Source organism: Temnothorax nylanderi, unplaced genomic scaffold (assembly GCF_030848795.1).
Source record: "Temnothorax nylanderi isolate EJ_2023f unplaced genomic scaffold, tnyl_v1.0 TNYL_tig0078_pilon, whole genome shotgun sequence".
NCBI classification, from domain to species: domain Eukaryota; kingdom Metazoa; phylum Arthropoda; class Insecta; order Hymenoptera; family Formicidae; genus Temnothorax; species Temnothorax nylanderi.
The window spans coordinates 735,003-748,484 of record NW_027249140.1 but is presented as its reverse complement, the minus strand read 5'-3'; the positions used below and the strand labels follow the sequence as shown (position 1 = coordinate 748,484).

Below are 13,482 nucleotides of genomic sequence, written 5' to 3'. Positions count from 1 at the left end.
TGGAAATATCCGAATGTCGCGAATTTATTCAGCAGTTCAGGGCTTATCGGAATATTTAAATGCATTCCTATGAAATAATAACGTGGCGATGAAATATCGGGAGAACGATTTTAACGTCCGAACATTTTTAATTGCCTGAAATGGTGCTGGCCGTAAAAAGTCCTGCCCTTAAACTCTGCGGTCTTCGCGGTTTCCGCCGGAATCCTCGATACTGCGAATACGCGCAATATGATATTATTTCGCTCACCAGGCCGTAAATTGAGCCGTAAATTGGGCCTTACTAAAATAGTAAGGGAGAATATAATATAGAACTCTAAATATTTCTCGTTGAAGAAAGTGAATTCTTAAAACTGCCAAGCGCTCTAAATTGGCTTCGATCATTCTTCATACGAAAGCGTCTTTCATGAAAATATATCCCCGTGAAAAATATTCCTTTCTCTGGCTCACTGGGGTATCATATTTATCGCACATGTCTTTTTAAGTCTCCACTTTTTAAACATAGGCAAGATAGCAGTTTGCGATATTCCATGCCAAAATAGCCGTAAAACAATGCGGGGGAGAAGAAACGGGCAAAAATCTCATGCGCGTCGCAGCCTCGAACTCGGCCAACGAAAGCGAGAATGCAGCTCCCGGAGGCGCGATCGATTAATCGGATGGAAACGGGATATTTATCGGGCGATATAAAACGCAAGCCATAAATCGATAAAACGTTTCGGTATCGACACACGGTGCCAAATAAAAATGATGGTGCGGCGTAAAAATTTGAGAACACGTCAGGGGGTCTTGCGAGACGAGAGAAAGAGAGAGAGAGTGAGAGCGCGCGAGGAGAGCAGGAGAGAGCGAAAAGTGTATTAAATTTGAAGGGGGGCGGGTCTCCACCACTCAAACGAGTAGACGGGTCGTGGTCGTCGATAAGCCGGGCGCTGAAGGGTGATGGCGCGAGAGAACGTGAGAGAGGGTGTCGTGAGGCTGATAAAAATGATCGCGGCGAAAAAGAGGTGACGAGAGCGAGCGGACGGGTCGATGATGAACGAGAACGAGCATTGTTTCAGAGAATTGAGAGTGGGGGGGGGGGGTGGAGAGGGGGGGGGGTGGAGAGAAGGTTGTTTCGCCCTGCCTGAGGTGACTTACCCCTGGACAGTGTCATGCCTAGAGTACGGAATCGCAAGGTAATCGTTGGCGTATCTCCGTATTCTTTACTTGGCCCGACTCGCATGCTGTCCTATATCGGCGTAGCGGCACAACACATAAGACATTTGTACACGTTCAGATATAAAAGTAATACTTATACATATGTATAATATATATATGTTACTTATATATAATATATATTAAGGTACACGGGAGGTGGGGGGGAGGGGGTAAACAGAGCATTACAGTTGCTTCGGAGCGTACTAATTAAACCCAGTATATGTACGTTTCTACTGCACGCGCATACTGTGCTACCGCTGTGATAATTACCTCGCGTTTAGGCTAATCGCATACTGCAGACATTTGCGATCCACGCGATCGTAACGCCAACGTTAACGGAAACAATAGTAATGAACTATGTGGTAATAAAGTAACAGCAACAGCGACAACAACAATCACAACAAGAAAGTGACATATCTATAAGTCGTTGCATCGCATTTCAAACTTTATGTCGAGCATTATTATTTCCTTCTGTTTCTAATATATTATATCTTCCCCAAACATCTTCGAATAGATGAATTTTATCCTTGTTATTTGTACTATACCTACTAATGGATATCATACGTATGAAGTTTCAGACATTTTCCTCGTGAATTACGTCCGTGAGACAAACGAAGAGCTTTTATTGTATGTTTGTCACATTTGTCAAATAAATTAAGACTAAGGCTAACATTAAAGCTGCAGTCGTGAATAAAAACAGTAAACTACGGTAACTTTTTATTTCTACCTATCGCATCTGGTGATTTTATTACAATTAAATTTTGACATACTTATTCGGTGCAACGTATGAATTTTTCGTTTAGTATTATTTTTTATTAAATATATTTGACCTATTTCTATTATTATCTTTATAAATTTATTCAGGAGTCAGAAAGTGGAAGATATGTAAAAAAAAGTGGAAACGGAGCAAGCTATTTACTATCAAAAAGATTCACCTCTTTTCAGCTTTGCTACTCGTCTTTCCCAACTCATCTTTCGTATAATTGGCTGTATACAATCCCAATAACTTTAATGAGCTCGCGTTTATTCCAAGAAGTTACTCGTTCTGCGCAAACAACGTCTCTTATTCAAATTTTACGGTACTTTCGGCTCTACTGTGTTTGCGCTCTCGACCGTACCCGCGCAACCAAATCGTTAGGGAGCACGAAAGAAAAATAGTGAGGCTGACATATATATATATATAATACGTAGCATATATAATTTAAAGAGAGAGAGAGAGAGAGAGTCTCTTTTACCGAGTATCTACATCTCTAAATCGACTCACCTGCAAAGCACCAGCGGCCGGTCGCGCGTGCAAAGATTACGAGGAAAATAATGAGTACGAGCACCAGAACGCCCACGACGATACCGATGATGGATCCAGCGTCCAAATCAACGCCTGCAAATCGTAGAGAAAAGATGCCACGTTATCTCGTAGTTCTTTGTGTATCTCTGATGTCATATCAATGCCTTGGATCGGAAAACAATTAATAGAATAATTCTGATATAAGTAAAAAAGTAAAAAAAGATGAGAATGTCGCGTATGAAACATTTAAGATCGACATCTTAAAGCGTAAAGACATCAGCAACGAATAATTTTTGGCCGCAATGACGGAATGTTGTCAGCAATAAAGCGAGCTATACGTAAGTGCTAAAAAACATTTTATAAATTATTTATAGGATTCTTTTAGAATATTTTTTGGTGTAATTTTTAATCTTACTTACTTTATTTGCAATTGCTAAAAAATATCTTTCTGCGATTTAACATAAATGAAAAATGACCTTTTTATTTTATATTTTTAAAGTTTTCAATATTCTAGTTCCAAGGTACTGATATATATATATATATATTGACGATACTTATAAAATGAATATTTATTAAATATTGGTAAATATTGATAAAGATTGGTAAATCTTTCCGCAGTTTTAATTACTCATATATCTTTTTATTAATATTTTATTATCCAAAATATCAGAATCAATAATTTTCAAAGAATCCCAACAAAATCGTATTTTCTAATTGATTTCAAGTAAATTTTATTTTTTCGCGTAATTTTTATGTTACAAATTAGAATGTTATAAAAACAGTGAATCATCTTCGATAGTTTTGCTAAGAAAAATACTTTAAATTAAACTCGACAGACAATCTATTATTAAAGATTGCAAGTTGTAAAACATCTTGTTGTACAACTTGTGCCGAAGTAAATAACAATTATAGTGCGACATGGACGCATATTTCATTACACAGCGTTTCGTGCGATCCGATCCGACCCACGTTGACGAAATCAAGACTGTTTCGCGGTCGTGCGCCGTTGGAAATTGGTAAATTACTCGTCGCTCGATCAATGTCAACGTGTTCTCTCTCGTGATCGACGTACATTACGCCCTTAGCCAAATAGCGGTTATTAATTTCCCGGCGTGATCATCCCCCCTATATTCTTTACGGAGTCGAACCGCCCGTGCACGGAACGCCGCGCGTTTACGTGACTACACAGACTACTTACGTATAGTAATTTGAAAAAATGACATTACCTAGTGCGTGCATGTGTTCGGAGAGCTTACCATAGAGGCTACTGAGCGGTCCTGCGTGAGCATGCGGTGAAGGATCGATATGGTTAGACACGCACATAAACATAAATGGGAACGTATTTTCAAAGACGCGCGTGTGTATGTATATGTGTGTGTGATATGATCGGTGGGCGATCATCTTGTGGCGATTACGACGATCGATAGCCACGATTTTACGTGCGAGATCGCGGTGACATGATTATGATCGTGATGTAGTGGGTGATCAGTGGACAGCCAAGTGTGAACGCCGGTTGATTCAGGCAATGAAAGAAAAAAATGTGTGAACAAAGCGTGTGGTGGTCCATTGATTGCTCGCGTGTTACCTATCGTCCGCTTGCTACCATATATCGAAACTTGAGAATATAATTCAATTTGAGCAAGGCATACATTCGAAAAATATCCCGTAATTATTATTTCAAATAAAATCGAATTTCAAAATAATCCAGATAAAATCAATTAAGAGGTACTTAACGAGTTCTATTTAAAATATGTGTGACTATGTAAATAAATAACAGAGTTAGATCTTTCAATTTAATTAATAAATTAAATAAATTTCACTTTAAACAAATTCAGTTAATAATTTAATTGTTAAGATAAGGACAGATAAAAATTTCTACTAAATTTTTTATAGAAAAGATTGTATCCGTATTCACGAAATCTCTGGTTGAGTCAAGATATATTATAAAAGCTAAAATTGTATTTCCTTGAATTGATTAATCAAATTGTTAGGAACGCCACACATTCGTGGTGCTCCAATTATTTTCGATATGTACAAGATCTGTATTTACTAGGTGCACGGTGTGTGACGCCTTCAATAGAAGAGAACTTACGTAAATCGGATTTGTCGAATAACTTACCCGCCGGTTCTGAGGATGTCGACAAAACGATACGATATTCATACGATCCCTCGCTGTTGGTCGCCTCCAACGCGTACTCCTTTTCCGTATCGGATTTCTGAACGCTGTCGATCGTCAGAATTACGCTCCATGCTCCTTTCCCCTGTAAAACGTTGCTTTGTGTTAACGGACGTACATCAATCCGATCCGGTTCCGCTGTGCTCTTAATTTTGAGCCCTCCATCGCTCATTAATTACATCCTTTAATTAAGCCCTTTAAAGTGTCGCCGCGCTCGCGCGCGAAGGCACGTCGTCCACTATAAATTATTCGGGAGCTTTCGCCATTAATCTACGAGTTTTTGCGCAATCTCTCTAATCCATATATTAAAAAAGGGGTATATTGATAATTATAGCGCTCGTTGCGAGGAGAAACAAAGAAAGATGAATAAATAAATTCGCCACTTTTAATCAAGGTTATCTAATTTCAAAAAGGCTCTTATTACTACAATTTTGTAGTCGAACGCTATAAGCTATAAGCTTCATTCTTCTCAAGTTAAAATGAATTTAACGTCATAAGCTGTAAGCTTCGTTCTTTTTAATTTCTGTCGCATTTTTTATTTCAGTTACTTTCCGCGACAATAGAAATATTCCGCATTTGTTTTTTGGAATTTCTATCAATTTTTATTAAACTTTTTCGCTTTGTCCCGGCAGTTTTCTAATCGAGGAAAAATCCATTTGGCGCGGATCTCGATATCGCGTCGAGCGTTGTTCTCGGGGCGCTATTATAGAAACGAAAGAGCGGTATACCGAGCCTTTCCGAGCTCTCGCCTCTCGTCCGGCTCGCCGTTAGTAATTGCGTTTTCAGAGTGGAAGCTGATTCGTATTCGTCGATGGTGCGGCACGTCGCGGCGCTCGCTCGGTCGGCTTGTGCCGTTCAGTAATCCGCAGCAAGTTGCTTGCAGACTTGCGAGGGCCCCGCACAAACCTATTTGAAAGCCATTCATACGCGATCCGGAGCCGGGTTGCCGAATAGCGCGGAGCCGGTTGCTGGCGGCAGCGGTGGCGGCGGCTTTTATTGGTTCTGGCACACGCTGCCGTTGTCTAGAGCGTTACATTCGCGCAAGTGTGCTTCCGTTCGCACCGAAAGTTTGAGCCCGAATCGCGAGTTCCCGACGAAATCATCGGACGCCATTGAGATCTCTCTCTCCCTCTCTCTCTCTCCCCCCCCCTCTCTCCCTCGGAATAGCCCGCGTCATTGAATGCACTCGGCCGGCTTTTGCCGCGCGCGCGTGCCGCTCGATTAACGCTTCGATCCTCCTCTCGCGCGCTCCAAATCGCGCGATCGCCTATTTGTCCGAAATTTCGCAAACCAGCTTTTCGCAACCTTCCGCGCCGCGCCGTGAAGGGAGCAGCTGGCGTCCGACGATAAAATTTTCCCGATTTTACATAAGTGTTGGACCGAGGGAAAAAAATTAAATAAAGAGGGGGGGAGAGGAAGTTGAAACATTTCGACCATTTGCATCTTTGTAACGTAAGAGATTTCTTTCCTCAAGAACAGATCTGATTCTAAAAATGGTATCCAAGGAACGTTCGAAGTTTAAGTTCGGCAACATTTCACGAAGCTTTTTTCGGGCCCCTATTCTTTTTTCTTCTCCTAATAAATGGATTCAGAACGACAAGAACGGGGCCGGTGTGTTCAGGAGCGACGAACGTCGGTCGTTCTACTTCCATTCGCCCGTTCGGCCCGGCCCGAACTAATTGAAAAGCGCAAGTTGCAAGATCGGCAAATCCATTTAAACCTTAACTACGGGATGAACAAACCGCCTTTTGCTAACGAAACAATGGATCAGGAACAAACGCCTCCCTCGACGAACGCTCGAGGGGCCTCCGTGCGATCGCGCGGCGTCCGATCGATTCCGCCGTGTCTGAATTCAATGGAATTTCATTACGGCGCTGCACTCCGCGCGCGCTTGTCACACAGGTGCATGGAGAATGCATCTGGGCGAACGGTAAATCGAGGCCCGCCGCCGCCGCCGCCGCCGCCGCCGCTACCGCCGGAGTCGCACAGCGCAATATTGGATTTCTGTTTCATTTGCCTCCGCCAATCCGGTTGCTCTTCCCTTTCATCGCCAATTATTTCTTGGGCTCGCGCGTTTCTTTTCCCTATACGTTTTATCTCTGTCACCGAAGGGAATGGCTCGAATCTCTATCTAAACGAATCACCGACCGACGTCCCCGGATGCGTTCCGCTCAACGTTTCGCTGAATTGAGTCGCCAAATGCACCTATCTGCCTCGTTACGAGACATCGCGGCGCGCGACGACGATCACTTTAATTAATAGAGTGAACCGATGAAACATGTGGATCGAGGGCAGTGGTATTTTTTGGAGAGAATTTTACAGATTATTTCTTCTTAACAAAGAATCAATCGTCTAATATAATTAGTTGGAGAAAATGATTTAAAATAATAAACAACTTTTCTTGATGTTTCTAATTCGGGACTACGAATAAACGTAATAAAGTCTTTTTTCTTCTTTGTCTGAAATTGGTTTTTGTAAATCAGATAAAAGATGTTTAATATTAAAGAGCAGAAAATAATGCAAAAGAAGGATATTTTTATCCCTGGATTGTGAGATTTTATCGGCCAGTCTATGTAACTATAAATATTTGAAAAATTAATTCTGTAGACCTATATATTATATATAAAGGAAAATGTGAAATAATTTGATCAATGACATTTTATTTAAAGACGAAAAAACTTACCAAATCGACGGCGGTTGAAGTTTCCAATCGATTACTCTCGTCGGGACGACCTTCATCAATTTTTTCATCGTTCACTCGCCATGTGAATCGCGGCCTAGGATGCGCATTAATGGTAATATTGATGATTCCCTGTCTGCCAACCACGTATCCGAAGCGTTCAAAGGTCGCATGTGGCTGAGGTGGATCTAAGAAGAAAGATAGTTTTTTTTTTTTACGAAAAACGTCCAACGCTTAATTCAAATAACTAATTTCTTAATATATAAATTAATTCGAGTAAATTGTTATTCCATTATTAAATATAGAAAGACACACGGATTCTATTAAAAATTAACGTTGAAGAAAATTACAAATTCTAAAATGCAAAGCAGAATGAGAAAATAATTGTAGTATGAAATAAAAGGATTAAAATAAAATAGAATCTTCGAAGAGGGCAAATATCTATAAGTAAGAGACTGCTGCTTTGTATTATAAAGACTTACAGAATACTTGGAGTTGCATAGTCGAGACCTTGGGCTTGTCGAGGGCGATGTGATTGGCTACGCATTTTAATGTTTTACCGTTATCTGTCCATTCTAAACTGCGCGAAGCGTTCTGCACTGCCAACGAGTTGTCGTCTATGTTCGTGTCATAGAAGGTGTTCCTCTCCTCGCCAATCGGTTCGTCGTCTAAATATATTCAGAACAAGAACAATCTTATATCTCTATTATTTATACTGTAGTCTGCACATTTATCTATATTTCATAATCTATTTAATATAATTAATTGTATCTTATGGATAGAGAGAATGTTAATTTATTATTTATCAATCTTATGTTTTATAGGAAAAATTAATAAATACATTATTAACCCAAAGATGCGTAAAAGACCTTACGATATTTGCTTATATTTGCAATATTGCTTATCAAATTTTTAAATTTTCTCATTGTTTAATCTTGAAAGACCAATCTTTAATCTATTATTCAATGGTTCAATATCTTAGCTGGTTATATTATCTAAATAAAATTCAAAACAAGTAACTTCCGTCGCCAGTAAATAATTCAAAACAACAGTCGTTTTAGTTCGATCCAACTGGCCAAATTAATATATTAATCATAAATTGCACAACGTTTCGACCGAAAATTCCGGTCCTTCTCAAGTGAGTTTCACGTAATCCATCCGCAAATCCGCATACAGAAATCAATGTTCTTTAATACGCGTTTCTAGGTGCCTTTTTGTTTGACCAATGTATGTGGAATTCGGTCGAAACGTTGTGCAATTTATGATTAATATATTAATTTGGCCAGTTGGGTCGAACTAAAACGACTGTTAAATTAAATTCTTCGAAACCATTTTCTTGGTTTCTGCAAATCGTCGTTATAAAATCCGGAAGTTGGGAAGAAGTACACGCGTCTCTAGAGTATTAAATAATAAATATACTAACCGAGAAACAGGGACACATTCGCTGCTGGTCGTCCAGACGTGGCGCTGCAGCTGATTTCCAATTTTTCGCCCTTCCTGAATCGGTTCCCGCCAAGACTTCCGCGATTTATACGAAGATCGGGATTGTTGGGCGGTCCTGAGAAATTAAAGTGAGAATTTCTTTGGATCGCCGCGCCATTATTGTACATATCGATCAGATCAGATTGAATTAGAAGACAACATACACATAGACGGCATTTTTTATATTTTATTCATATATTTTATCATTTTGTTATTCGAAGGAATCTGAGGCGGTAACTTAATTTTAACTTTTTTTCAGCATGATGTTTCTCTGCGCTAAAATAACAACAGATTCTCCTAAGATATTCATGAATCACGCCATTTATCTTTATCGAGTTCATCTTAAACGGTAATTTTGCTCCGGGCGCTTATTTCAGTCTCCGTAAGCAATTTCCTTAAGGAAGATTAATTACTTTTCGAATACAGCTATAGAGCGACTGGAACAAGCGTTAGCATTTTTTTTGCCTCTTGCTCTAATTAATGTTTCTCTTTTCATCGTAACTTCTTTGTCAAAAATATTCTAGCTCCTATTTATTTATTATTTCGTATATAATTCCGTTTACATTACACTTGTTTTTAATTGTTATGATTTTATATGTAATATATAAAAGCATTTATGCGATCGGAAACTAAAATGTCATTAAGTGAAAATGAAATTAAAGTAAAAATTACACAACATATCACAAAATTTATAGATTAAATATTAAAAATGATTACACGTTGCTGTTCTTGTAATTTGGAGAAAAAAAAACAGAAGAGTAACAATTTTCTTAAATAATAGATATTTTAATATATAGAAAAAACACAAATATATTATCTCTGTAAATGACGTTTATAGTTTTTTAAAGTGCACTTAGTTTCGGAACGTAATAAATATCTTCTTAGTAAAAATATAATTTAAAAGTACATTTTCTCTACAATTTTGATATGTCAGGTCTATATTTGACGATTTCGTCGAGCTAGAATCTCGTCGAATTAAGAAAGAAAGTGAACTTACTCGCAACAATGATCTTGAGAGAAGCAGTCGACTCTTGCCGGGCTTTGACGACCGTCAAAGAGCATTTGAAGATGCCATCGTGATTTTCCTTCACCTTAGCGATACGGACGCCGCACTGGCCACTATTTAGTCCATTGCCGTAATACTCGATGCCGTCTTCCGACGCATCGTTCGCATTTAGCACAATGCTACCCTCGCCGGGAATTTCTACGCGACAAACGCGAAGTGGTTGTTGGGCGCTGCAGAGAATCTGCAAACTCTCGCCTACTCGCACGGCCGTCTCTTTTTTCGGATCGATGTCTACGAATGTACTCGATTTCGCTGAAAACAGAAAAATATTTGAGTTTAATAATGGGCTTGATAAATCACGAATCAATTACGTGAGTCTATATTCAAAGTTGTGTCAAAATATAAATATATATATAATACAAAAATTTTTAAAAATTATTTTAGATTTATAACTGTAATATGTTTATATAATTATTTTTAACGTAAATCTAAAAAATTGTGATTATCGAGTTTTCCTTATTACAGAATAATAAAAATTATTTTTATTAAATGTACTAAATATTAACATTTAAATTAAACTTTTTTACGCTTTACTTAAAATTAAACTTAGTCGAAGAAAACTACATAATTAATTTTGACATTGCTCAATATTATTCAATGAGTTTTGATATTTATGTTCAATATCACTACACGCGTGTATATTCCTGCATTTAATATCAATATTATTGTAAGATATTTAATTAGAATCGAATTTCCTGCACAATAATCGTATGTTATATAAGTTCCCAGAAAAATCGAAATAACAAAAAGAAGGAGAAAAGAAAATATTTTAAGCAGTAAATTTTTAAGAAACACGCGTTTGCCAGTGTCTTTATAAAAAATCGAGAAGGTGATTCGCGTGAGCGAAGATGCCGCGTCTACGAAGATTTACGGAGATAAAAAGAAAAGTTGATTAAATCCCCACCTGCAATACCTCTATCGCCCTTGTGTATCTTTCTTATACTAACGCGCTCTGCATCGGAAAGGGATGTAGCCTTTTTCCTTTCCCTATCCACTCTTTCGTCACTGTAAACTTACCCGACAGGCATATTTAATCCTTATATTGCACGATGACTTCGATATAATTACATGCTTCTTGTTTTGTTAATTGATTCATTATAAAATAAAATGAAAAAGAATTTTTCCAGGAGGGTTTAATTTGTATTCAAATAATATCCAATAATACATATAAAATAAATTATATTAAATTCAAAAAACGGAGAGAGAAAAAAGTATGATACAAATACATAAAACACAATTAAATATATTTTAATAATAATAATAATTCATACGACTTTATGCATGTGTATTTCTTAATTTTTAATATTTTATAATATTAAAAATGCTAATTCGATCATTTCTTGACTGGATGGAGTCTTAAGACTGCCTTTGCCCAGACTTAAGACGATCTTAAATATACAATCTGACTATGAATACCGGCTAATGTAACGGAAACGATAAATAAGTTTTACACAACATTCAGCACGCTCTAATTATGCGAGATTAAATATTGATACTATTAGTATGCGCATATTTGTTGCAGTATTGTTGAAGTTTTATGTGACATAATATTGTAGTCGAAGCTGTATAGCATGATCTTAGTATTCATACCATATATACTTTACATAATATGCAAGATAACTGTTTCAGATAACTCCCTGTACTTTACAAAAAGAGGGCAAACGATATTCTGTAATTATACGAAAAGATTATATTTAAATTTATAATCGTTTTGACCAGTTTGACGTTAACTCAGCAGACAATAGGCAAATAAAAAACCAAGTTATTTTTCTCTGCGTATCGAAAATCTCTCTCTTTCATATCTCTTGATATCTTTTCGCATAGAAAATATTATACCTATTTTTATCATTTTCCCAAGTAAATTAAATTCCCGCTATGTAGATTTATTTCATTTTATACACTTCACCGTTCGAATGGAAGAAAAACAAATTTTTAATAACTACTTCTGTCTGCTACACATGACAGAGCACAATCGCCATTCAAATGTCACGATCATTATCGCTGCCATTTGAGCCTGATGATGCGCGTTATTGAGATAATGTGCATTTTTATTTTATACCTAAGTGTATATCTCATAAATTCGCACGTAAGAACTCGCCCCGACAAAAAGTCCGCGCTCTCCCGCTCTTAAAGAGCTCTCGTCATAAGGGTTAAATATAGACGTTTGCTTTCAAGTTTCCTGCCGGAGAGGCGAGGCGTCGCGGCCGCGATGGCAAAGCGACGCAACGCGCTGGTCGCATCGATCTCCGCGCGCGCCAGTTTGGGACGTGGCATGTCATTGGCGAAACGACGAGGCGACCGACCGATCCCATGCACGATGCTATTATGATAATGCACTTCAAGAAATATGATAAACTGGGCGTGGCGCGGGCAACGACTATCATATTTCAACCCGTCGACCAGGCTGGCTGGTCGATCGCCGGAGCAGCTTCGAGAGACAAGTAACTCGAAATCTAGCGATTTTGACAGATTCGTGTCAAATGCGATCGGATGAACGAATTGCGGAAGCTATGAGATGAAGCAAGTCCAACTGCAGCTTCTAGATGCAACTGTTTGAAGATAAGCGGAGTAACAGTGATTATAATTTTATACAAATAATCCGCATCTGTTTTCCGATAAAAATCAAACGGGAATATATTGTCTATTTTATATATACAAAATATCAGACTGATTAAATTTATTTTGTGTGAACTTGAACTTCTGGAGAAAGCGATCTTCTTGCGTTCTGTTATTCAAGTAATGAAACTGTTGAACCGATTCCTCCTGATTTCTCGGGTGTTTATTATCATTATGCGACACAAATGCGGATTTTTTTATTCGTATACAGAGATATATTTTTCCGCAGGTGCATTCAGATGCATTTTCGGTGTACGCGCGCCGATATTTCGATTCATATGGTCATGGATTCAATGGGTTCGTTAGAATTGTTGCACGAGTTTATATATAGCCACGATATGAACTTTAAATGTGTTAAAAGCACTTTCAAAAAAGCGGTGTTACCTGGCATTGGCGGTGTTTTTTTTTTTATTCCGATATACAGGCACTGCTTTCATTTCCGTTATCCGCGAAATACTTATTTATTGTGCGATATAATTTAAATTTTATAAAACTGTGTTTTATCTTATTAACTGTAAATAACACATTTTCTATCTAATTTTAATACAAAATTTACAGCCTTGGAATTAAAATCTTTCACGTGTAAAAATATAAATGCACGATCGAATAATATTTTATATTATTTACTCATTTTCCTTTTATGGTTTGTGGTGGTGATATTTTCTCTCGATAAACAACTAATTATTGAATAATTCCGATAGTTTTTTATCAAGAGGAAATATTATTAAACTCAATTAGTTGCTAATTCACTGACGTACTTATCCCATTCGTTATACTTTTTTGTTCTCCCTGACCCGCTGAAATTCGCGTTGATGCTGAAATTACATGAAAATTCCTACATGCTTTCTGCGCCGGTCCCGTGCGATTGCAAATGTGGCGCGCCATGTCGACCTGCCAGGCGATCGCAAGACCATAAATCCCATTTGATTTTCCGCTCATCAATTTGTTACATAGCCGACGTCACGATCTAATTTGCCCGTATACCC

General features: G+C 37.9%; 1 protein-coding gene across 5 annotated transcripts in view; it reads right to left on the bottom strand.

Annotated features, from left to right (window-relative positions):
* Nucleotides 1–13,482, bottom strand: part of Fas3 (fasciclin 3) — a 301,684-nt gene that overhangs the window by 17,033 nt on the left and 271,169 nt on the right. For 3 of the 5 annotated variants that reach the window (XM_071709517.1, XM_071709519.1, XM_071709520.1), the window contains exons 2-8: nt 9,812–10,132; nt 8,756–8,890; nt 7,815–8,000; nt 7,336–7,520; nt 4,596–4,737; nt 3,703–3,753; nt 2,456–2,569 (exon numbers count right to left, since the gene is read on the bottom strand). In XM_071709517.1, coding sequence (XP_071565618.1) covers nt 2,456–2,569; nt 3,703–3,753; nt 4,596–4,737; nt 7,336–7,520; nt 7,815–8,000; nt 8,756–8,890; nt 9,812–10,132 — 1,134 coding nt within the window. The remainder of the gene's footprint in view (nt 1–2,455; nt 2,570–3,702; nt 3,754–4,595; nt 4,738–7,335; nt 7,521–7,814; nt 8,001–8,755; nt 8,891–9,811; nt 10,133–13,482) is intronic. The other 2 variants (XM_071709518.1, XM_071709521.1) reach the window with 1 other exon arrangement.